Raw genomic sequence first — 25,966 nt, 5'->3', positions numbered from 1 at the left:
TGACAATAATTTTTATCACTGAAATTCAAACTCGGTGATCGATAAGCCTTCATGTAACTTCTGACCTTTAACACTGACCTACTGATAGCACTAGAAATGAAATCGAAAGAAATACAGATTACCTGTAGAAAATCCCATTTTCTTGTGGCACTTTGTAAATTCAATATTAAAATAGGTGACCAAGGCATGAATGTAATCATTACGCTGAATTTGGAGGCAGAATGCAGAAGTAAATGCCAATTCTTCAGTCTTCACTGTATATATATCTACTTCCTGTTTTTGGGAGAAAGAAAAACCCATTTACCTGCAGATGTCTGTGACTAAAGTGTGCGCTAAGTGATGTACTTGAACATTTTAGTTAAAAATCAGCAACAAAGACAACTGGCAGCCCTTTAGCTCTGTAAGAAATCAAGGTACATTTGAATATATCAAATCATCAGCAAATGACTCCATTATCTGACTAAGCTGAGAGAGTGTGATAAGAGGCCACTCACAGCAGTGTATGTCTTTGGGAGGGGCTGTGGGAGCTGGAGGAAATCATGGTGAAAACATGCTTTGACAAATATAGGCACAATGGATGTTAAAATGGAGATATAGGTTCCAGTTCTAAGACAGCATGAGGAAAGATGGCAGAGTTGGGCTTTTCTTAAAAAAAAAATAATTATTTGTTTGAGCATCTCTGGAAGAGAATGTTCTTCAACTGGGGCATGACAGGGGCCTGCTTTTTGCTGATTATGCTTTCTAGTCCTATGTCATATAACTGATTCCAAATAGTAAGCACGAAGATCTTACTCTTGAACTTGACAGAAACAAATCATATAGATCGTACTATGACTTGATTGCAGTAGTCAGAAGCAATGATGTAGTCTCCAAGATTGCTTATTTCCATTGAGATTTAAATCTCAATGTTCAAGGCTTAAACTATTTTTTTTTTAGGTGGATCTGATTTTCTCAGCTAGGTTTTGCTTTTTTTTTTTTTGTTTTGAAAAGTCATAGTCATGATAGGGAGTAATACTATGTCTGAAATACTATTAATTCTAATGATATAGGCATTGATCCCTATCACTGCACTTTCTAATATCCTCCTAAGCGTATCAGGCTTCACAGTCCTCATTGTCCTTGCCAGGGTATGTTTGGCAAAAGCCAGATAACTCTAAAATATTTTTCTGTCTATTAACAATGAAACTACTCATGCAAACAGAGAAATAGAAGCTTTGTTGGCAAAAATCTAAATTTCCTCTGCTCTACCAACACAAGCCAGGAATTGCATTACTGACCTCATCAGCACTACTTCACACTCTCACTGCAAAAATGAAAAGCAGAGTCTACGATATCCATTAGAGGGCTCTTATAACCTTTTGTAGGGCACAACAGAGAGCTCAAAAGATGCAGCCATATTTCAGTTACTGAGATCTTTGCATAGACCACATATCATGTATTTTTCAGACTCAAAACTTATGGTAAGATGATTCAAGTAAGCTATAGTTTTGGCCTGCCTGATCATCAATACTGTTCAAGAATAACTTAATCATAATGAAAATAATTGCAATGGCACCCTGAGTCACTAGTGCTTAAAAGTGGTCATTTAAAGCGGGGATATCCTTGAAATGCAATTTTTTTTCTCAAAAGAGGATAATTTTAAAAAAACATACAAGAAACAGAAATTTCTTACATCTCCTAGCAGACTTTTATAGTGGTCTGCAAAACTTGCTTTGACAAGCTAGGCTAGAGAGCTGCAGATTTCTGTAATTTTTGATGGCTTTTTACCCCTATCACCATGGGGAAATTGTGAATTAAGTCAGATGATGAGGCACATAAAAGGCATCCAGCTCCCTCTCTGTGAGCTGTGTTGGCTCTGCAGGGTGAAGTGGAATGAAAGGCAGTGTGAAATATTATTATTAGAGAAGTTAGTGGAAATGCCTCAGAAATATTGAACAGATGTGCTGGATAAATATTTGTCACTTTTGCAGTCAGTTTTTTAAGGACAGAAATGTACTTTTTTTACTATCCAAGTTATGAGACAAATGTGGGGGTTTCATTAATAATTTTGAAATGGGCCTGACCTTATTTTGGTGATCTCTTTGAATTGTACCTTGGCTATCATATTTTCTTATATTAAATGTCACTGTTCATTGAATGCTAATTGCAGCTAACAGCAACAGAAGACAAATGCTATATTTGCATAACATAATTGGAAAGCCATTATTTACCTTATTTCTAAAACTAAAATAACAAATTATTAGGCATAGTTAAGCAGGGATCTGATCAAGATACAGCCCTTAATTATTAGAAAAAAGACTGTTAACCTGAGCAACAAAAAAATATGTCAGGATTACTGGCTAGACAATTCTTTAACCAGCTAGATAATTATTAACCAGGGAGTGGTTGACACTGCATGGAAGACCACAAGATATCCCATGTTACATCTATGTTGCAGAGAGACAGGTAGAGGTCAAGTTTTCTACATTCGGTGCATGAAGAATGATTCTTGGGTTGTTCTGTTGCAGAAATTGCTTTAGGGCTGAGCAAACGATGCATCAAAGATAATTTAGAATCACAAGGACCATAACAGAGAGACTGAAATGATGTACTGCCAGCTTCTATATATTTCTTGTTTGTATGGTATCACTCTTGCTGAAGACAACCTAACTAAAGGGAGAAACATCCCTGAATCATATTTGCTGATGGGAACAATGCTGACTTGCTGCCTGACGCATTTCCTCATGTGAATTGTAATTAAGGTTGCTTCTGGGATGCCACCATATCTCTTTTCTGATCCTCTTCCCAGATTGGTTTTGCTTTTTTTTTTTTTTAAGGTTTAGGATTCCCCACTGGCCCTTCCTCTCTCTCTCTCCCATTGCACAAGCTATCCTGCTTTGGACAAAAAGGGAAATGGTCACCCTAACATAGGACATGGCAGTGAAGGCAGCACTAGTCATAGCAGATAAAGATGCAAAGCTGGAGGACAGGAGGCATTGGTACAAGAAGCATTGCCAGCTTCAGGAAAAGATTGATCTGAAGAACGAGAAGGAAAATTAATTACTACAGGAAAAAGAAAGGGCCAAACTCTTTACTGAAAAACACTGAGAAAATTACCTATACTGTCAGTTGCACATACGCATACAGGTGTGAGTGGAGCACTCAATGCAATGGCCATCCCCCCAAACACATTCACTTTTCCAAAATAAAACGATTTTTTTCTTCTTTTTCTTTCTTTTTTTTTTTTTTTAAAGAGTACAGAGAACTAACAGTTTAAATGTATGGACAAAAGAAATAACATTAAATTCTGAGCCTTTGAGGGAGCAGTGAAAGGAAGCCTGGAGTATCTGAGACTGTTTTGACTAGATATTGCAGCATATGTTGGTTTTCTATTAGATTAAATAACAGGGGAGCAAGTGTAGTTATGGCTTAAAGATAACAAAGACTTCGGCCTCTAGCAAGGGCCCCCTTTCTGCCACCTTTTCCTGTTTAAAGGGAAGGAAATGCCTGAAGCTTACTAGGATGTTGTTTGGGGGTAGAATAGGTGGAGTTAAATCTGAGGATACTGACCGGAGTCTGTGGGCAGAATTGGAAGAGAGGGACAGAAAAGTCACTTAGAAAAGTAAAGGTAGAAAAAAAATGAGGGAAGAAGAGTAGCATTTGAAGAAAGATGGAAAATCAGTCATTCTTGGTTTACTTTAGGAGGAGATTGGAGAAGAGAATGTGATTAAGGAGTTGCAGTGGAGCAAGAGAGAAGTGTTATGAAAAACACCTTGTCCTAAACATCATGGGTCAAGATTACTATAGGAGAAGAACATCGGACTCATTGGAGCTCACAAACCTCAAGTGCCTCACCTGCATGGCTGGATGTCTGAGCAACAGTACCTTTTTGCAGAAAACACTTTGAAATAAGGCTTCATACAGGTGAATCATATTTCCAAAACATTAGAAATTCCTCAGAGAACTAGATATTTCAACATATAGATCAATGCCTTTTGCTATTATGTTATGTTCTGTCATAAACAAGAATGTTGCTTGCTTTCTTTGTTTTTTTCCTTTTTTTTTTTTTTTTTTTTTTTGTGCAAGGAAGGCAGTTTGTGCTTTAAGAAGCATTAACCTGTATGATCTTGAAGTGGTGCTGTAACCTGCAGAAGCTTTAAACTGTTCCTGGAAAGTGTGGGACAAATGGGAGCCTAAAAGTTTGTTCTTTCTCTGTGGCTAGATTGGGGAGGATATTTAGGAAAGCCCAACTATATTATAAACTGGCCGTGGCACGTTCTTCATTCTTGTTTGGTTTGCAAGTTTACCTACATCTGTGTGAAGAAATGATTTATTTTATTGTAGTCTCTGGTGCTGACACCAAATCAAAATTAACATAGAGAAAAAGTTTCAGGTCAGCCCAAGCCAATTTGTATTTCTCTAATGTGCAAAAGAATCAGAGAAGACACAACTGTTTTACTGAGTTTGAAACAAATTTTTCCATTTTTTTTCAGCCAATGTAAGTGAAAGCATTAAGCCTTCAGAAGGACACATATACACGTTTCCTGAAATCAGTTTGTGACTGTGGGAGATTGAAGATGCTTTTGTCCCACTACCCTCCCTGGCTGATTTGGTTTGGAATTTAAACAGAGGACTCCTACTTGTCAGGAAAATCCCTATACCCTGGGATACGTTTAAGAGATCATTCAAAGTGGAACAGCTTTCACAACAGAGAAGATGCTGTATTCCCTGCACGCACCAACCCCAGTGCACCTGTGGCTTGGTGGCTAGAGATCCTTGACAGTTCAAGACTTGGGTTACATCCAGTTCCTGAAGAGTACAAATAGGGAAATTTTACTCACGTCTCTAGAATTCAACGTAAATGTCATGGTTACACACCATGCAGGGTTTGATGTCTTATTTTGCTGATTTTGTAGAACAATTCACAGCTGCTGAATTGGGAACTGAAACGACTGCAGAAGCACAGGGCTCTGACTGGTCTGTTAGGAATGTATCTAGTGACTTGTCAGTCTACTGACTAATGTACAGGGAACCAAAACTCACCAGTTAGCTGGTTTGGGGCTGAATGCACCCCTACAAAAAAAAATCTCTTAGTGAATCAAATATGGATTAAGCTATGCCATCTTGAAATGCTAAAATAAAACTTTTGAAGAATTAAACATTGTTGCTTTGTTTATTCTCAAATGTTTTCTTAGTCTAATATTACTATCTGCATTTACAAATCTTTCAGGACCAAAAATGCACTTTAAATAAATAAACCATGTGCAAAAGCAAATAAATTTTAAAAAGAAATGCAGTCTTTAAAATTTTTTACTCCATAGAAGCCAACCCATTTTGCCACCTGATCTCTCACTCTCCAGACATATTTTATGGAGTCTAAATATAAATATAAATAATATTATTAATAGTAACTATTATTAAAAATAAATAATTCAAATTTGTTTATTTTGTGTGTATTGAAATTTTAAACTGCCCTTGCTCAGATTGTTTCCGCACACAACCATCTTGCATTCCCCTCAGAGCAAATGGACTGCACATAAATATGTACTCACACACAGTTTCTACTTCTGTTCCTTTTTGCTGTTTTCAGTTTAGTTCTGCATACTAAAAGTGTGTCTTTCTTTTTTTGCCAAGGGGAATACTTCATGCTGTGTTTACTAGCGGCAAAAAGTGACCATCCTGTCTTACATCTAGAACAGGGTACAAGCTAACCACTCAATGCAGATGTTGAGGCTGGGAGAGCACAGTAACATTCTGGATAAGGCTAAGAATTATGAAGTTATAAATAAATTAGGTTCTAATTCTGATCTCATGCTCTGGACTAAATTAGGATTATTTACATCAGAGCTGACCAATTCAGAAACTGATGCTTCAGTCTTACTGCAAACAGAATTAATTTACCCCTTCTCCTTGGCAGTATTCCATCAGTAATTTCCAACCTCTACTTACAAGAAGGTAGAGAAATTAAAACTAATATCTAAATACACCATATCTCTATTTATCCAACATCTGTACGTGTATAATTTGTAAGAGTCTTAAGATACAGTAGCCAGATGAATACAGACTCACAAGGTCCATCTTATTCCATAAGTGATCAAGGTATCAGTATTCATCCTTAGCTCAGGTGACAGCATTGAGCGTGTCCAACATACTAATACTGACTAATTTAAAACTGTATTTTTCCTTCTGTGTGTGATGTAATTCTACGATGATGACTTCTGCAGCTAGCTAGAAGTATATAAAGATAGTAGTAAACCAGCTCCAGTTAGGTGTAAACACTCAGAATTAGGTAAATTTGGAATTACCAAACCTTTATTAAACAGGCATTGGTCACCACTTGCTTTGGGTCTACTATGTCCACCAAAGGCTCCTTCATGGCAACATCCCTAATACAGGTCATGTCAAAGCCGTACACATTCTCCCACCCTGTCAATGCAAAGGGATGTATCAAATATTAGAAGTAATAATAAAAATATTTTTTGATTTTCAAAGCAACTTTTATTTGAAAGAATTTCTGCCATCCCTTAAGTTCAGTTCCTCTCCTCAGGTCTTTGCTCTCTGACCCAGCTGTTTATGTCACCATTGCTATTTTACAGATAACACAGTTGTTGTAAAATAACCCCTCAATACACACCTTTGAACAAGTGGCGATTGTTTCTTGGTTTACCCAAAACTGTGTTATATGAGATTGGCTGATGAATTTCATGGCTGTAGACATTTGAGAGTGTTGTCCGAAATCATATAACACATCAGGCTGAGACTTTGGAAGAGCTACTAAGACTATTCTGTCCTATCCTTTCCTACTCACTCTGGTTAATACTTCCTTTTTTAATATATTGATATTCAATTAGCAGTTTGCATGCTCTTTTAATTATTTAAGTAGTGTAATTTTCAGCAAGTGAATTACTGACAGGAGTAGAATTGCAGGTGTGTTCCCTTATTTGGGGCATCCAAATTTTAATCTGCATGTACATCATGACAAAACCTCCCATTTTCTCAAAGATTTAAAAGCTATGCTGGTCTTCTGTATTTGAACAGTTTTTCTGATTGTTTTGATAAACACTCCTTGCTGAGTTTTTTCTTTTTTATTCTTGAACAAAATGAAAACACAGAAATATTGGTAACTACACTCTCTTTGCTTTTAAAATTGTTTAAAAAAATGAAAACAAAAACTTCCAAAAAAAAGGTGAAATCTTAGTCTTACGAATTGTAAGAGTCAAAGCCCATTGAGTGCTCTACCTGAAAGTCTAAACTGAATACTGTGAACTTTTTAAAAATTGTTTGAACACAAGAAAAGTAAACTGATAAAGAGCAACAGGGAGCATGTTTGAAATGTCTTTTTTTTAGAGAAGAGCATTTGAGCTATTGGTGTTCCCAGAGGATTATGACTGAAAATGTAGTATGAACAAAATATCTAAACTGGAACAAATCTGGACACGAACAGCTCTTCGATTTGTCATCTCTTTATTGGGCTGTGAATTTCTCAATATTTCAGGGGAGCTGATGATCAAAACTTGAGTTTCAGGCATCATGAGCATGTAGGAACTTCAAATTATAGTTATAAAAGCCATATGTTTTTATGTGGTTATTCAGAAAGGATTAACTAGGAAAACCTGAAGGAATAATTTATGTTTGTTGGGGCCTCCATTTCTTGATGTACTTCAGCCTACATGGGATGTCTTTGAAATATATGCCACAGTCTGTATTGGACAGAGATCTCTTGCAGGAGTTAGAAGATTTTTATGTTTTACATTTTCCAAGAAATCATAGTAATTGACTATAGTTGTACTCTGTGGCATTAATAAAGTTTGAAAAATCAGAAGTCAGATTTTTTTTTAGAAACCTCATATTGCATTATTTCTTAATCAATATCATAGTTCTTGAGTGCCCTTTGAAATGTTCAGCCCTGCAGCTCACATGAAAGCAAGACTTTATCCACCTTAAAAGACAAAGAATGAAAAATTCTAAAGGAAGGAGACACTGTCGAGGATTTATAAACTGAAAAGAGGGACAAAATGGTGGCACAGATAGGAATGAGATGCAAAAGTCTGAAGACACAGAGGTACAAAAAGTGAGGGGGGAAGGGAAATTAGAGATGATATAAGAACAAAAAGTGTTTTAAAAGAAACCAACATTTTAGAAGCAAAAAATAACTTGAAACATTTTTTAAACGATGAAAAAAAAAGAGTTGAAAACAGGTGTATTGTCTGTGAGAAAAGAAAAAGGTTCAAGTCCTAGAAAGGAAAGGGTTCCCAAGGAAGGTGAAAGAAGACATAACGAAAATTTTGGGGCCAAAATGGCTTTGATTCCTTTACAGAATGGATGCTTCACACATCCTTTTGAATCTGTAAATTTTTTAAGGAATTTAGCTGTCAAGGTCATCACATAAGTGAGGAGAAAAGTCTAGGCTGTGCTTAAGGAGTAGATATAATTCTCCCTGGCACCTACACAGACTTCTTGTCATTGCCCTACTGCACCAGGCTTGCTTTTGACCCAAAACAGCATTTTTGGCCCACTGGCCGCTCTGTGCATTGATACTGAGTTTGATTATAGAAACACCATTTTTTTTTGAGACAAGTTGAAAGGCAAGGAGTGAGGAGTTAGGTGTTTTCTTTTTAAGGGGTGAGTGAATCCACTAATTTTACCCAAGCTTTTGCACATATCTTTAATTAATAAAACTGCTTAGGAATTCTGTGATTTCCCTCCCCACAATGGAAAACGCCTTTAGATGAAATTGGCCAGCTCAGAAAAATAAATATAAGCAAAAAAAAAAAAAAGGAAAAAAAATAAAAGAGTGAAATAATGTAGAATTCACTCACTTAAACAAAACTATTATGACCAAATAAATTCAAACTTAGGTGGGACAACAAGTTGAACATAAACCAGGAGTATGACCAGGTGATGAAAGTGAATTCCATGCTATGATATGAGGAGTGCCCAGGAACATTGGGTTTGCTTAACCTAAGACAGCAAAGGCTAATGGTGGTATGTAGTTGCAATCTGCTGCTACAGAAGCAGAGAAAAAAAATCAGACTCCCTTCAGGTGACAGGGGACAATCACGGCAATTTTCAGCAAGGAAAATTCTGACTGGATACTCAGAAACTTGTTTCCTCCTGAGGGTTCTTCAGCATTTGAAAAAGTGTCCAGAGAAGCTATGGAATCCACACCTCCTGACTTCACAGGGCAGGGCCCTGAGTGTTATGCTTCAATTGTGACATCTGGCCTGCTTTGAGCAGGAGGCCGGACTAGGTGACCTGTACAGGTCACTAACAGCACCAGTTATTCAATGAAACTTCAAGGGGAAATCCCAAACATTTTAAAGGTAAAGGAAATTCTATGCATCTACGAAGTAAACCAAAAAAATGTAGAACTTCTTTTCACATTGAAGTATAGTGGAAATTTCTGATTCTTATTTTTAATTTAAAAATTCTCACAAAACGTGTTTTAAAAAGAGCATTACTTTTTTTTTTTTCTTCTTGAGAAGCTTATTAGTGACATCATTTTCCTAGGCTTATTTTGTAACATTTACAATTCATTTGCATCTTATTAATTTTTATGTTCTTGCTATTTTAAGAACAAATCCCAGCACCTGGATGGCAAGAGAATATTACGAATTTTAATAGCAGTTATATGAGATGATGCAGTTATCAAAACACCAACAAAACTTAACATCCTAAAATCCAAATTTTAAAATAGAGAAAAGTTATCAATATAACTCTTAGCAAGGTCTACATAAATTTAGTCATGCTTCTTGCCTTTGTACACTTTAAATTACTGCAAGCTTACTGAATTTATCACCAGACTAGAATTTTCTCAGCATTTATGTTTGTATCGGAATTCTGGCCTAGTCACTGTGATTTCCTGGCTTCTGCAAAACTTTGCCAGTGAAGAGATTACAGGCTACTATAAAGCAATTATTTTAGGGAAATAACCATAGAAAAGGGTTACTGTAAAGCATCTACTCACAGTGAATTTTGAAGTCCTTGTACTGTCTGTCTTCAATTGCTACCACGTACAAAGCAGCTCGGTCTGGAAACATTAGCCCTCCAGGTTTCTGTTGATGAATTGTGGGGAAATGGATCTCGTAATCTATTCACCTGACAAAGACATCACATTTTGAACTGCACATACAAAAAAACTGACAGCACCCCTTTCATGCCTTTAGTTTCCTTCACATCAGCTTTAATCTCAGCAACTCTTGCAGCCTGTGGCAATGTTAATCAAACACACTGCCTGTGGCAATGTTAATCAAACACACTGCCTGTGGCAGTTAATCAAAAACTCAGCTCTTCCACTGAGATTCCCTTGGTTAACCTCTTCATTAAAGCCTAAGAAATGGCACTCGGAGATGTAACTGTGTCTTGTTATGGTGACAGTAGGAGAGGAGAGGCTTGTAGTCAGAAAATAAATGATGATTGCTCCAGCAAAGACTATAACATGCAAAGTACCTACCAGCCACTTGTCTCGTGCGAAGATGACTGTGTTTAACATTGACTCATAGAACAGACAGTAACCCATCCACTCGCTGATGATGATGTCTACTTTATCCACAGGTAATTCAACTTCTTCCACTTTACCTTTAAATATTGTGATTACTGAAAAAAGAATCCAAATAAATATGTTTCACATAATAAAACACCTCACTAAGTTCCTTACTGGTGAACATCAGGCTGACCTTTTTCAATACAATCTTCTTGAACACCTGTAGATAAGGAGTGACTCCATGTAATTGAATGGGCTTTACGTTATTTTATAACTTCTTGCAGTAAGTATAATAAATATAAGTTTTAGTATCAGTATAAAAGGGGGAAACCCCACCCAAATCGAAACCAAGCAAAACCCATGTATAAAAAAACCTGAAAAATAGGCCTTACCTGGTTACCTGCATGATATCATTTTACATGACCTTTGGAATTTGGAAAATTCCTAGATCATTGACCAAGTAATGCAAAGAATCCACCTAGAATCCTTTAAATGTCCCTGTGGAGTTGAACATACAGGATCTCTCTCATCACTGAGCTACTAAAGATTAATGGAAACAGGATCTAAATCTCATCTGCTTTTCAAACGTATTATGCTGGCTTCACAATCAGAAACCTAAGGCTTATTTTTTCCATGAATTCTGGGAAGCTATATTCACTGAGAAAGTCAGATTGAGCCTGACAGTGCAGAAACAAGAAAGTTTGTACAAACACGGTTCTCTCACGAAAAATAATTTTTCATTCTTTTCTCTTTCATATCTGAATCTTTTATAATATTATCATTCTTAGATCTGGTTTAGTAGCTGATGCACTTGAAATTCAGGAATAAATCAAGACAGATATATTTTACTTTCCATTATTAACAGTTAAGATTATTGCATTACTTTTGAAAAATAGCATTTTTTCATGATGGCAATTTTATTGATGAAAATGGTCAACATTCAGTTTGAGAAGAAGATGAAGGTAGTTTCACTGAGGTTGAACTAGGTTCGCTGCTCAAGTGTGGAATTGTACATTAAGTGATTTTTAGAACTCAGCCCAGGGAAAATGAGGTTTCTTCTTCCCAAAATACATGCAGTACTAGTACTGCTCTAACCAGATGTGGCCACTTTATTTGCATGGCAAACTTTTAACCCAGACTGACACTCTAAGAAGTTGGGAACACTCCGATTCAGACTAGTAACACAAAGTATTAGCTAGTAAGAGCAACGATTGGAAAAGGACTGAGTTCTCTTCTCCTTCCCATTCTTTAAACTCCCTTTCAGTTAGTAGCTAAATAGTTCATCTATCACTAAACTGAACTCATCATGTCTATAAACTCCAGCAACGAGTTTTCTTTTGTTCTCTTTTCTCCCAAGAACTTTCACTTGCCATGAGTCTTTTGGAGTGAATTTTTGGACTGTTTACAGCTGCCAACGTGACACACCTGCAGACTCTGAAACCCTCTGTTTATACCTAGTCATAGTGTACACACCACCAGCAAAAGTTCCTCCTACTTCCCTTCACTTTGATGAAATATCTTCACAAGGTACCATGTGGGAAGACATAGTGCTGTCCCCAGCAGTATTTTTTTCATTCTGTGTTTTCTCTTGTTTCAGTCCCTTTTGCTACTCTGCATTTCTCTAAACAATTGGAGTGAAAAAAAGACAAATCTCCATGAGCAACAAGATCCTTTGGTTCAGCATCTGGTTGCATTAAAATAAAAGTAAAAGTAGGTCAGTGTAAAGTGTGTAAGCATAAATGATAATTCAGTTGTTTAGTTTGTTTACACTGGATACCAAACTGCGACAGGCCAGACTGCTGAACCTGTCCAGGCAAGTCTCTTGCCGAAGAGTAATGGTCTCTATTTGTTCCTCCACAGTTTTTCCAAGCACTTGCTCCTTTCTTCAGCAAACTCTGAAGCACACTGTTTCCTTCTTATTTATTCTGATGATGTACCCTTAACATGCTGTTCCTGTTGCTGGAAATCCAAATATGAATTCATTTGTGGTATGCTGCTTGTGTAGCTATTTGATGAGAGGTCATTTAGGGAACATGAGAGTTCCGCATCAGGCTGAGGTCAACACCTCATTGTCTTAGTGCCTTATTCCTCCTGTGGAGGGGAATATTTTCTGGTCCTCCGCTTTCTTCTTTTTCTGAATCAAAAGCTGCGTACATTGGCTGACCTCTTACATCTCATGTCACTGCTTCTTCTTTCAGATCACATACGCTGTACAATAAATTCCCCTTCCAAACAGCTGCATGTTAGTCAGAAGCTGCCAGTGACAGCAATAAAAATTTAATTGAAAACAGAACAGAAATCTATTCCTGCGTTTATGCTTGCATAGCACCAGCAAAGACACAGCGCATCAGTAGGGGCAAATTATCGATAGAGTCCAGCCAGTCATGACCTGCACTGCTCTGCAGCAAAGACAAGCTCTCCACAAAGAGCACTTTTAAACAAGATATGTCTTACAGCCTCAGTTTAAAAAAAAACTTCATTTATTAGATTGTTGGAAAGATATCATGTACGCAGTGATCTGGAGGGGGACCGAAGAATCTAATAGAGCTTGTTGGAGTTTATATTTTGTTAAATATTTTTATTTAAAACTGCTTTTCAGTAGGTTGGGAGTACATTCAGTATTTCCACATTTCTGGAAGTTTCAATAGTTTTCCTTGCAAAGAAAATAAAAGTTTTCTATGATACTGTTATTCTGATAATTGTACATTTTGATTTGTATGAGTGTGTGTTTCAATTTTTTAAATATTTTTTTTCTAAGTTGGAGTGAAAAATCTGTATTAATATCATGTACTTTTTGCTTTGAACTTTATTTCAATTTGTGTGTGTTTGTCAATTATTTAAGAGATAGGGTGGAATTCAAGTGGCAGAAATTATTTGAAAAGTTAAGCTTGAGTATGGGGCCTTCTGTCGGCTTTTCTAAATCAAATTGCCTGCTGATGAGCCCTGTTTGCTTTGGTTGTTTGTGAGCCTAGAAGTAAAGGTAGAAGCAACTTCTTCCATGAGGAATTGTTGTAGTGCCTACAATGAGATCCTTAGTTTTGAATTTACATAAGTAACTTATACAAAACTACCTTTTACATATAAACCACATAACATAAATTAATCAGAAAAAGCAAAACAGTTATCTTCTCTTTCTTCTGAAGAAATTAATTTAATATAGCCTTACTGCTGTCCAAGTGGTTGGCCTTGATAATTTTTTCTGAGTAGTCAGATATACTTGAGCATTCAATCTAGGAAAAAAAGGAAATAAAGAAAAAGAAGAGGAAAAGTAATTATGTGTTAGAGATCTCAGCTATATGAATAAAACCAAAATCTACTGAAGGCAGCAAAGACTCTACAGAGCATGTAAGCATTGATAAAGAGTAGATCAAACCTGTGTGGGCAGGATCACGATCAATGTTATCTTAATATTTAAAGTGCAGTCTGTGTTTCATTTAAACTGGATGATATAGAAAAGACTGTTTTTAAAATTTGTGAAATGTGGAAAAAAAAGAGATATTAACCACAAAATCACATTATTTATTTATTGCATTATTTAATTTGCTCCTTCAACTTCAGGATATTGCCTCTTCTCCCCTCAAAAAATCTGCTCAAGGGAATGGATCACCATGATGCTACATTTCTTCAAGTATTTTAAAACATAATACATACAAACTTTATGAATAATGTTAAAATTCCAAATAAGCCAATACTGGCCTGCGTCAAGATGTAATTGCTTTTCTCCATGCAAAATTGATCATCTTTGACAACGCATGCTATTGAAAACTAATACAGACACTTACATATAAGAAATTACTGAAATTGTAATTATAAAAACATCCACAACTACATGTCTTTTCCCATGATCAGTTCCGATTATTTTTTTTACTACGAAAGGAGCTAAAAAGTACCTTCTAGTTTTAGTTGCCTTTAAATTTGTTAAAATCAGAGTTCTAGTATAAAAGACCAGGCTAACAACTGTGTTTGATATCTTTTAGACAAATACTGCTTTCTACGAGTCTCTCTAGTTCTTATGCCATTTTAAAAGCATGAGGGCCAAAGTAGCTGGTAGTCATCTAAGCAGTTCCTAATTTACCTGTTCCAAATCTGACATTAAGTTGCCTATATTACTTTGCATAATCGGTGTCTCTCTAATTCTCCTATGGGAACATCAAATAGAATTATTTTATCTCTGATGAGGTGCTTTACATGTCCAGTGAATTCCAATTAACTTCTAAAAGCCAAATAGTGCTTGACCTCTGTAAAGCAACCCACAGAAGGCAGGATAGACACACTATCTTCTTTGTCTGAAAATATCATAGAATTCAGATTGTTCTACAGTGATTGCCCTGAATTTTGTATGACTAAATGCAGCAGCAGAATCAAGGTTTCAAGGGATTACTGAATGCATTTTTCTGTTCCTCACTTACCCCCTCCCCCCCAAGCACCAACAGCCACATGCCAACCCTATCTCTACAAGTCTTACAATAGCTCGCCAGATAGATGAACATCATTGTATGAACCACTGTTATCCTCACATGATGTCAGGTGTCAGAGCACATGAAAAACAGAAGAAAAACTGAGGGGGCTGGTTCTGCTCAGCTTATAGAAGAGATTCTCCCAATCCAATATATCTATTCAACTATTATAAAAAGGGCTTGCAGAGAAAACAAAATCAAACTCGTCTGATGTGAACAGTACCAGGACAAAAGAGAGTAATCATGAGCTGCAGGCAAAGGAAATTTCTGAATTTCTGCTTATTTTTAGCACTGGAAAAGGTGCCAGGAGAGGACTTTGACTCTCCCTTCTTGGAGATTTTCCAAACTGGACTGCACAAGGCCTTGAGCAACCTCATACAGCTTTAAACATAAGTCTGCTGCTTAAAGAGGTTTGAGGTTGGATTAGGTGCTTCTAGAAGTCTCCAAAACTAAATCTATGAGTCAGTAACTCTGATTTACACCTCTTGAAGACTCAGAGATTATTCCATCAGTTGGCTGAAGTAATGGCAAGGAATAAGTTCCAATAGTGAGTAAGAGGGGATAAGAAGAACTAGACAGGGTAGTAGATGAATTTGAACCTAATTAAGGGAAAGAGTGAGAAAAAGGACAGCGATTTCAGTGGCTCTGTAGTCCAACACTCTGTTTTTGTCAACAGTTCCCACACCATGCTACTTGAAAAATCACATTAACTTTATAGAAGAAACTGGAAGCTCTCAGCTCTACGCAATAATTCATGGCAAATGTTTTGTTTTTAAAAGGAACACTCACAGTCTTTGACAATAGGACCACAAAGTCTGAATTTGACTCTGCCAGACCTCTGATATATATACTTTTCCAACATAAGAACAACTCTGCAGCTTGCTGTGTGGCACGGTCTATGGTGAGGTAGTTCATGTGACTAGAAAGCTGAAACTCTTAGGCTGTAGCAGAGGAGTTTCATGCCTAAGTGAGTTCCTTTGAAAGCTAAGTTTCCTGGATAGCACATCCTGCAGCTTCAGTGCTGAACAGTCCCTGCGTGAGCTGACCCTGGTGTGCCACTGAGCTTTATAAAGGCCTGAGGTACAGGCTGAACTGTAAAGAAGACCAAAACAAGCAAACAAAGCCAAAACCAAAACCACCCAACAAAAGGAAACTTGTGAGAAAGTATTTACTTTTCTTTTACCAGGTGAATTTAGCTGGCTCACTGCCAAATCAAATAAGCATCAGAGACATCACAAGGGAAGGAGGAAGGCCAGGCATCTGGGAGACAGGAAGGTGGAAGCACAATATCAGCATTTTGTGTGCTTACACTTTTCCAACACTGCAACATCCTTATGTGAAACCTGCATTCCCGTATCAGAGAAGGCCATGGGTTAATTCTCCCTGAGGCTTTGAGATAATAAACTGTGTACTTGATTTACAAGAAATACATTGTAGCTTCCTATTCCGTATATTGCCTCATGCTCAAACTCCAGACCTTTTGGCAGCACCTTCTGATTTTAGCTATCTACAGTTCCATGCTCTAGTCTGATACTCAGATGAGACACGCAGAATTAACATCAGATTAATAAAAATATAGGCCTGAGAATTGAACCAGATTCTCTGCATTTCATGTATCTTTATCAGACACACAGTTCAGATACTCAATGACATCAGTGTCTTTAAATGCAGAGACATAATAAAAATTTAGTAAACAATTTTGTCAAAGAAGTACACAGAGAAAACAACTTTAGTTCCCCCCCTCTGTGTTGTCTTGTGTTGTGTTGTGCTTGCAGGGCAAAAAAAAGTCGAAAGCAAAAAGAAATGGTATTTGTCATTTTAGAGTAGTACAAATAACTCTGAATATAGTCAGGATGCAAATCTGTGCTCTCTCTAATGACTTCTCTGCTAAGAACTGCACATTCATGCTCCTAAAGTTCAAAAAATTTAAGATATTTGTTCCCTTCTGACTCTGAAGAGGGTTATTGCTGACATAGAAAAGAGGAGTGAGTCCCTTGAACGCTTTTACGCAGCCAAGAAGAAATCTGGATATGTAACAGACCACCAAAAATTTCACGCAAAGGCATGATATCTTGATTTGGAGAAGGGACACTAATGCAGATCATAGAAAGCAATAAACTCCACTGAAGTCACTGTAAATCAAGCGATACAGGAGCTTGGAGAGAAGAATCTAAAACCAAGACAAGTAAGAAAAGGTAAATCACCGAGCCAGATTCTCAGGCAAAATGCACAAACAAACTCAAAATATAAGAGGAGGTCTTCTTACCCCATATACCTTCTTGGCTCCTGCCTTTGCAGCAAACATAGACAGGATTCCTGTGCCACTTCCAACATCAAGGACAATCTTATCCTTAAAAACATGTTTATTGTGATACATTGAGTTTCTATAGGTTAATGTCCGAACTTCATCCTTTAACATTTCCTGTGATGAAAAAAAAAGCATTAGGTCATTATTTGAATTGTTTATATACATTCAGCACTGCTGCTGAAAGCATTCCATAATTATAATTTAAGCATTATTAAAACACAATCTGAAGAGTTTTTCAAGTACCTTGGGGTGCACATAGCAAAGCAACTGTGAAATGTTAGCTACTTAGAACTGAATTATTAAGATGCAGAATGATGTCCTTTGTAGGATTTTATCTCTTTAAATATTACTTCACTGTTAAAATTTACAACCAGAATGTAACCTAACCACAACACTGCTTTGGGCACAGACAGAAGCCATACAGAAAACCAAGATTTCCTTTTCTCCTAAATCAACCACAACCTAGAGTGGAGGGACTTTCTGAGGTTCCTCTTCAAAAACAAATAAAATTGTCCTATAGACCACTGTAAGATTATAGTCTTGCCCAAAGTGATGCAGAAAGTCCACAGCAAATCTTAGAGCTACTCTGATGTATGGTACTCCCTTACTGCTCTTCTGTTCACTCCTTTCTATGACTGATTTCCAGAAGATATTAATGTATGAGCTAGACTACTATCTCTCTACTTTAAATTGTCATTTTTAGGTGCTGATTTTTGCTTCATTGACAGCAGCAATACATGCATTTCATTCCATTGACACCTTGCTCTCAAGTGTGCATGTATCAGTCAAATTATATTGATAGAACACTGAAGTCAAGATCCAAGTGTTATTTTTGAGAGAAGTGCCTGCCACTCAATATACACTTCAATTTTCTCAAAGTGCTTCTGTTAGGACTAGAAGGCTGAACTTCTGCTTATACTTCTGCTATCATTTTGTAGTTAAGCAAGAAGGCATTTAAGTTTTTGAATATCAAGACAAAAAGAATCAGTTAACTGCCCAGCAGTCTGAAGCACTAGTGCACTGGATCGTTACATGCATCAGTTGCTCACTTACCTGTCTGGGCAGAAGACTATATGTACTCAATAATTGTACATGAATAAAAGGCTGTTTTTATCATCATAAAGCATAGTTCGGTATCAGGCAAAGAAAGAGGAAAAAGAACAGTCCAACAACACTGGAAAGGTGATAGAGCACACCCTTATGGAAATTTTCCAAACATATGAAGGACAAGCTGGTGACTAGAAGTGTTCAGTACCGGTTTGGAGACAACTGACTACCTGATAGCTTTTAAGGTGAAATAATAGGCTTTGTGGACAAAATAAGAGGAGCATATGCTTCTTTATCTTTATTTTTGCAAGACTTTCAAAACCGTTTCCTGTAACATCTTCACTAAAAAACCTAATAAAATATGGACTGCATAAATGGAGAGTGGAGTGGACTGAAAACTGACAGAACTACTGCTCTCCAAATATTGTGATCTGGAGGCCAGTCGCTAGTGATGTTCACCTGGGAGTCAATGCTGGCACCAATACTGTTGGATACCTTCAATAATAACCTGGATGATGGGACAGAGTGCCATCTCAGCAGGTCTGCAGTTCATAGAAATAGTGTTTGAGTCACCAGATGGTTGTGCTGCAAATCAGAGGGACCTCAACAAGCTGAAGAAAGAACTGACAGAAATCTCAAGAAAGACAAGAAAGGCGAAATGCGAAATCCTGCATATGGGGAGGAATAACTTCGTGCACTAGTACAGACGAAGGATTGGCTGTCTGGAAAACAGCGTTTGCTGAAAATGACCTTGGGAATCTGGTGGACAGTCAGCAGTCTGGGGCCTCACGCCCCTGCAGGAGATAGCTTTCCACTACTCACTTGTCACTTCCTCCTAGTACTTCTGTGAGGCTCAGGGCCAAGCGGCTCTGACGCTTCATTGGATAGAAATTCCTGTCCCTCATCTGCAGTGAAGGCACTGAACCTATTCTGTAGCTAGAGATCTGCAGGTGGACCAGGAGCTTTTAACCTGTAGCCACATGTCACGAGTTTCCAGCCATCACCATCAAAGAACTTACAAACCTGATAGAGACTCTGACTGCCTCTCCTTCACTATAGTTGGGGATTTAGGCTCTCACATCTTTAAGAGTCTTGCATCTTCTTGCACCTTACAGATGATCCACTTAGTCTCTTCTACACGTCCCTGCTGCTGCAAAGTCTGCCAACATCCTCTAGCAGCTCCTTTAGTTGTCGACACAGATCCTCTACCAGTGCAAACCTCCTGCAGGCAAGGAGACGACTTTCCACTTCCCATCCACAGCAAGAGGCCGTGGGTACTCCTTGCACTTTCAAAGACCTACAGAGCTGCATCATTCAAACAGGAGCTCAAACTGACTTGAGGATTCTGATGTGCCTTCAATATTTATTTTAGGTCCCACTCAATTATTCCTCGATCTTCCACTCTTGGATGGAATTTCTGAATGCTACACTGGCAAGATGTAACCGGCAGACAGAAAACTTCTGTTTGAGTATATGCCTCACGGACAATTACTGGAATAATGGAAATAGGTACTGTTTGTTATATGACTTGTGAAAAGCGCCACTAATTTCACATTGTGGGGATTTTTGCATTCTAGACTTTAAGACTCCTGTTGTCTTGCGTCACGTATATATAAGATTAGTGTTTTCTTTAGAAAAACAATAGTCAACTTTTTGATGGTAAATATGGTCCACTGTGTATTTTGAATTCTTTCCAGGATCGTATTTACTAGATATTATTGGCCTATATGTTCCCATTAATGCAACCTGCGCAATCGAGTAACATGCCAGAAGTCAAGAAATTACATGGCTTCTCATGGCAGTTGAATAGCTGTTCTGCTGGCATCCGTGCTCAAGTATGCAAGAGAACAAAAGACCTAACTTAGTAATAAATTTCCATGTGTGGTTGGGTTAGTTTGCAGCCCTTAAAAATCCACTAAATTGATGCACTCACAAAGATCACCACTGCAGAGGTAGCTAATAAAAGCTCTTTGGAGAGCTCGTATAAGTAAGGATCTAAGTGGGCCAGAGGTTTTGAGTACAGGCCTCCAGAGAAGTGGATGCTGTCTTTGGCACTTAACCAGATTATACAGTCCCCTGAGAAAGGCAGAGGAATATAATCACAAGCAAGTGGGAGGGGGATAAATAACTAATAAATCAAAGAAAACATCAGTATTATTTTTCTTGCAATTGTTATTATTTAATTGTTGAAATAAAAAATAAACATTACCTCATGAATTCCAAAGTGAGCATAGGAATCAAAGTAATAATCCCTGGATGTCATCTCTTCTGGATTGATGAGCTTTGCCATCTTGCCTCGGCCCGGGCAGCTTGGTTGCAATGGGACATGTATGACAGATTGAACTGGCTTTGGAACAACAGTAGGCTGAGGAGGCTGGGATGGGATGGGACAAACCTAGGAGAACACGGAATATTGTTTAGAGGCATACATTAAAAGAAAATATTTCTCTCTCTAGTCTACCATAGTGATATTTTTGTAACTAGTTAGGAGACAGGAAGACCAAAGACACCTGGGATATCATACATGAAATTTAGGCTGCCTTCTGTTCCTGACTCTTTAACTTATTTGCTCTGTATTGGAAGATTTCCATAATGGCTTTTTCCATAATGTTCTTCTGCAGATACCTACACCAGTGCAAAGTAACGGCAAATTATTGGTGTTGGCTGAAGTGGGTGACTCCAAACATTGACACAAGGCAGTTAAGGGCTAGGTTTTATCTTTCAGTGTCAAAATGCTGCAGCTTTGTGAAAAGGCAAGCTGTAATAAATAATAAGAATAAATAATAATAAGAAGAAAAAGAAGAATTTGTGAGATTTTGAACACAGTGTTGCCAACAAGAAGGACAGAATTCACAGTTGATTCTTAATTGTCAGGTAATGTATCTGGCTAAATTGATCAGGTAGGTCTGAGAACATTCATAATATCTGAAAGCCACCAACACTACCCTACGGTCTCTCAGCATGTCCATAAAGCACTGTAGGGGACTGTGTGGTATATGTGATCCCTTAATTTAGATTCCTGGTGTTGGGAAATGCAGGAATTAATGTGTAATGAACACCTCCTGGCCCACTACACTTCATTTTTCTTGTATATTGCAACTCCAACAGCAAAATCTCAATAGAGAAAGAATGCTCACACCACCTTGACTCAAATTTAACCCTTGTAGCATATAAGACAAAAGACAATGTTTCAAAAACATGAGACAGACCATGGTCTGGCCCATAAGTATATCTACATCCTTCATCCTTAACATGAAGCAAAATGTTGAAAACCAAGAAAGACAAAGCAAGGCACTACAGCTTCACATGTGCACTGCCACCTGCAAATTATAGGTCGACAACTTTGTATATTAAGAAAGTCAATCCTACTTAAAATATGTCACCTCATTTGATATTTGTTTTAATTTTCAGATTTAGTAGTTTCCCAGTGGGGACCAGATATGCCTGAGCAAGTCAGATACTACCTAGATACTGTCATAAAGTTCACTCTGTCTTCTATAGCTTCATACTGTGACACATCAGTCACTTGTACACTCTTGGAATAGCATCAATTAGCCTAGTTCAGTTTCCTTCAATACAGAAGAAAAAAAACCCTACATTTTTTAAATTACATTGTTAAGGTGATATCCCAACATTTTTTCCCCGTTGGTGTACACAGTATCAAATTTTTGCAGTTCCCTTGCCCTATATTTGTCCTTTCTGTACTTGTCTGCTGTACTATGAAGACTGAAACTGTCTAAGTTCGAAATTTTGTTTAATTTAATATGAACTCTGTAAGGTCTTATACTTTTCTCCTACATCTTGTCCTCCACATTATTTACAAGCAAAATATGTAAATATAACAGTCATTGAACCCTTCATTCTGCTCCTGCCTTAGATAAGAAGGTCTCCAGACACAAGGTAGTACATCACAGGCAATTGCTCAAAAGCTATCTATCTGTAAGGTTTTGTAAATGAAACCAAAGGAGTGTTAGCATTTCTGTTGGTGTTGAACCACAAATTCAAATCTGGTTTGCTCTACAATAGAAAGCATTTTCTACAGGAAAAGAAACTAGTTTTGAAGGTGAATCTTCTGTCTGGGTCTCGGGCAATAGCTGTTCTGCTCTTGCCTGCATGGAATTTCTAGACACAGCTGTGAGAAGGTGGCTTATTCTGAGTAAAGAGACAGAATGAAACTAAATGCAGTATCTCAGTCTAGGAAAGTTGTCTGAATGTCTTCTGTTTTTTCTCTTTGCTGTAAAGAAATTAACATTGTTATCTCATAGTCTGTAAGACCACTGCATTATGCTGCAGCAAGGAGCCGCAAGATAACTTTTATTAAACTACTTGAGGCAGTATTAGACCTTCAACTCACTGTACTTTTCAGGTTTATCTAAAGTACCTGAACACTTACTGCTCTCAACAGGCTGCCCTGGGAAGTGGTTGAGTCAACATCACTGGAGGTGTTTAAAAGACAGGTAGATGAAGTGCTTAGGGATACGATTTAGTAGTGGACAGGAATGGTTGGGCTTGATGATCTCAAAGGTCTTTCCCAACCTAATGATTCTATGATTCTCCGTCTCTGCCAGACAATATAGTAGCAAACTATTAGGTCTGCTTCTCAGGTGTCTTATCTTGTAGGCAAGCAGCCTGTGGTGAAATGTGTTGATGTGACAATACTAGGCTGTGAATACCATTAGGTCATGCACTGTCCATCCTGTGCTCTGGGTATCATAGCCTCATGCAGAAAGGGTAACAGAAAACTGGATAGCGGTAGTCATCATCTCAGCCAGCAGCACCCTGTCATACGGACCTTAAATCAGCTGCCTAATTTCTAGTTTAGGCATATTAACACAACACAGATCTTTCAAGTTAAAATGATGTGTTTTTCTTCAGCATCTGTAACACCTATTGGTAAAATTTCTCTGTGTAGCACTGTAATTATGAAGCTCTAAGGCAAGGTCACAACTACAAGAATAATTTTGAGTGGAGCTCAGGAAATCCTTCTGTTATAGATTCACTATAGACACTGTGTTATAGTCCAGTAACTCATGTCCCATGGCAATGAATACTGGGGAAAACATATAAACATAGTGGACAATTACAAAATAAAGAAATGGAATGAATGCCCTTATTTGTATCAGAAACGACAAAGCCTTCAGGTGCATAGCTCTGTGTTTGCTAAACTAGAAGCAGCTAAACTCTTAGGGATGTGGTATAACTGCCTTGGGACAAAAAATGTGTCTAAGGGAAGAGCTATCAAGAAAAACAGCTTCCTATATTCTTTAGAGAACTGAAAAGAATCTTTGATATGATATACAAGCTTAGCACATGTACCCTACCTGTCAGAAACAACTCATCTTTTGAATAACTTCTGAAAAGAGAGAGCATCTGGGCTGGAGGGTAAACCTCACATCAATGAAAAGATTCTGAATAAACCATGTTTATTACAAATACAAATTCTGGCCAGCTCCACACAGTCCAGAAGACTGGTTGCTGTTAATGCAGATGCAGTTTCAAAGAATGCAAGCAGCTGCCTCAGAATACATTCATCCCAGTGGTAAACGTGCATCCCTCTATTTTTCCATCTCCTTTTCTAGAGCCTACTTTTCTATCTCCCAGACAGAGCTGGAGGGTCTGAAGGATCTGACAAACAATCTTTTTCTACAACTGCTGTGGGACTTAAGTCCTGCTGCTCTGCACCATTTCAACACTTACATTAAAGGAAATTAGGGAAATATTTTCCTACTTTTAAACATTAAATAAATTATCTTTCCTCTTTTTTGATGGGCAAGGTTGGTAGATTACAGATGCATCGAAGGTATTAGCACAGGACCACTTTTTTTTTAAAAGGCAAGATTCATAAGCATCACTCATTTCTCAAAATCTCACATTTGAACACCTTGACACAGGTTTTTAAAACACATATAGGTACTTCAATGACAGATGTGACTTTCAGATATGTGGAGTTGCCCATATGCATCAATGGAAACTATTCTTCTTTTTTGAAAACTGGATCTAAGAAAACATGGACTTAGGAGGCTGTCTGGATGTACAATCACCACAATAGAAAAGAGAACTCAGTATTAAAAAATCATAGCCTCTTTTGAAAATATGAGTCTTTTAGATAAACCTATTTGTCTACAGAGAGGCAAGATATTGAAATATGCATAACTTATTTTTTTAGGTTTGTGATAAAAGCTGAGGTGTGTAGAGTAAAAATAAACTTGGATTTCAGAGGTTTGTTCCTTGATATTACTATGGAGATACAGGACTGGAGGTTAAAATTCCATTCCTTGTAACACGCTGTTAAGGTAGCAGTGTTTTCTCCTTGACAAATTTCTAGTTATTTATGTCATTTTAATGACATTGAAGAAGTTAACAGTATCTTCTGTCTGGAAATGCCAACCCTTTCATTAAGAAACTACACTCATTAAGAATGCAATTATAGTTTAGTATTATTCAATTTCAACATTCTCTTGTTCTTAAATGATTTTATCTTATCTAAACATTGATAATACTTATTTCCTGGGCAAGAGAGCTTCCTGTGTTAGAAAAACTAGAACAGAATATACCTAGCATCATTTTCATTAGTTGGAATTTAGTAGTTTAAACATCTTTAGCATGCAAGAGATTATCACCTCAGATGCAGTCACCATAGCAGTTCCAACAATACAGCTTCTTCCTGCTGCAGATATAAAGGCATAGCCAAACAGAAGAAGCATTTGGTATCCTTCTTACTTCTACAACAGCTTCTTGGATGGAAGTCATTACACAATGGTAGCGTCTAAAACCTTTACCTTTGACTCCTTTACCTTGTATCTTTTTGAAATAAGTCTTTGTCCCAAGTTTGTGGGAACATATCCTGAGTAATCTTTGAATTCATCAATTATCACAGGAGATAAGTTTTAATCTGATTTTCTGAGGAAAGGAAGCTGCCACAGTATCTTGTCAGTGTCTCTGATTGATAACTTCTGAGCTTGCCAACCCAGCCTAATTTGAAAGAGTGAAAATAACAAACACGTTTGTAGTCCTATAAACTTATTGAAAATCGGATATTAGTAGAATAGCGAATTTGATGATCCACTGAAAATGAACAGCCAGATTTCCACTGTTTCTCTTTTTACTTGCTTGAAGTTTATTAAGCCAACTGGCTTGAGTTACACGTGTAACATAGTCTCCAGACTAACCATACTTTATGAACAGTAATGGAGATGTAGGAAGAAGCCTAGGCAGAGCTCAGGACTAAGTTGGGAGATGATGGAATAAAGAGTGCATATTTGCAGGAAACCAGGTTTCATTAGCTTCCGTACTCATGGAAAAAACATTTTATGCCAAGGACATGAAGTTTACAAGGAGTGCAAACCAGCCAGAAGTCAAGCGGTTCCAACATAGTCTAGATGACACAAACATTCAACTGCAGAGAGGCGTACCTGATTGGAAGCAAGGATCTTATATATGTCTGCATTAGGTACGTATTTTCAGAGCCTTCAATGACTAGTAAAGAATGTTTGCCCTTTGTTGTGGATTTTCTTAGTGGAGGCTTTATATTGTGAAATTTCTCCAAATCAGGATGAAATATCCAGTTCCTCAGCAGCTATAAATCTCCTTTTTGCTTGATAAAAATTACACTCCATTTATTTTAAACTGCAGATAACTTAGGAGTTCAATGCAACTGCAAATCTCTCTAAACTCTAAAACTACAAATCTTGC

General features: G+C 37.4%; 1 protein-coding gene across 4 annotated transcripts in view; it reads right to left on the bottom strand.

Annotated features, from left to right (window-relative positions):
• PRMT8 (protein arginine methyltransferase 8) overlaps positions 1 to 25,966 on the bottom strand; it is a 58,973-nt gene that overhangs the window by 7,987 nt on the left and 25,020 nt on the right. For 3 of the 4 annotated variants that reach the window (XM_069863060.1, XM_069863085.1, XM_069863078.1), the window contains exons 2-8: positions 20,484 to 20,669; positions 17,186 to 17,341; positions 13,629 to 13,692; positions 10,433 to 10,575; positions 9,947 to 10,034; positions 6,290 to 6,405; positions 123 to 273 (exon numbers count right to left, since the gene is read on the bottom strand). In XM_069863060.1, coding sequence (XP_069719161.1) covers positions 123 to 273; positions 6,290 to 6,405; positions 9,947 to 10,034; positions 10,433 to 10,575; positions 13,629 to 13,692; positions 17,186 to 17,341; positions 20,484 to 20,669 — 904 coding nt within the window. The remainder of the gene's footprint in view (positions 1 to 122; positions 274 to 6,289; positions 6,406 to 9,946; positions 10,035 to 10,432; positions 10,576 to 13,628; positions 13,693 to 17,185; positions 17,342 to 20,483; positions 20,670 to 25,966) is intronic. The other variant, XM_069863069.1, reaches the window with a different exon arrangement.

The sequence above is a fragment of the Phaenicophaeus curvirostris genome, chromosome 1, assembly GCF_032191515.1.
Source record: "Phaenicophaeus curvirostris isolate KB17595 chromosome 1, BPBGC_Pcur_1.0, whole genome shotgun sequence".
NCBI classification, from domain to species: domain Eukaryota; kingdom Metazoa; phylum Chordata; class Aves; order Cuculiformes; family Cuculidae; genus Phaenicophaeus; species Phaenicophaeus curvirostris.
This window is presented reverse-complemented; position numbering and strand designations above follow the sequence as displayed.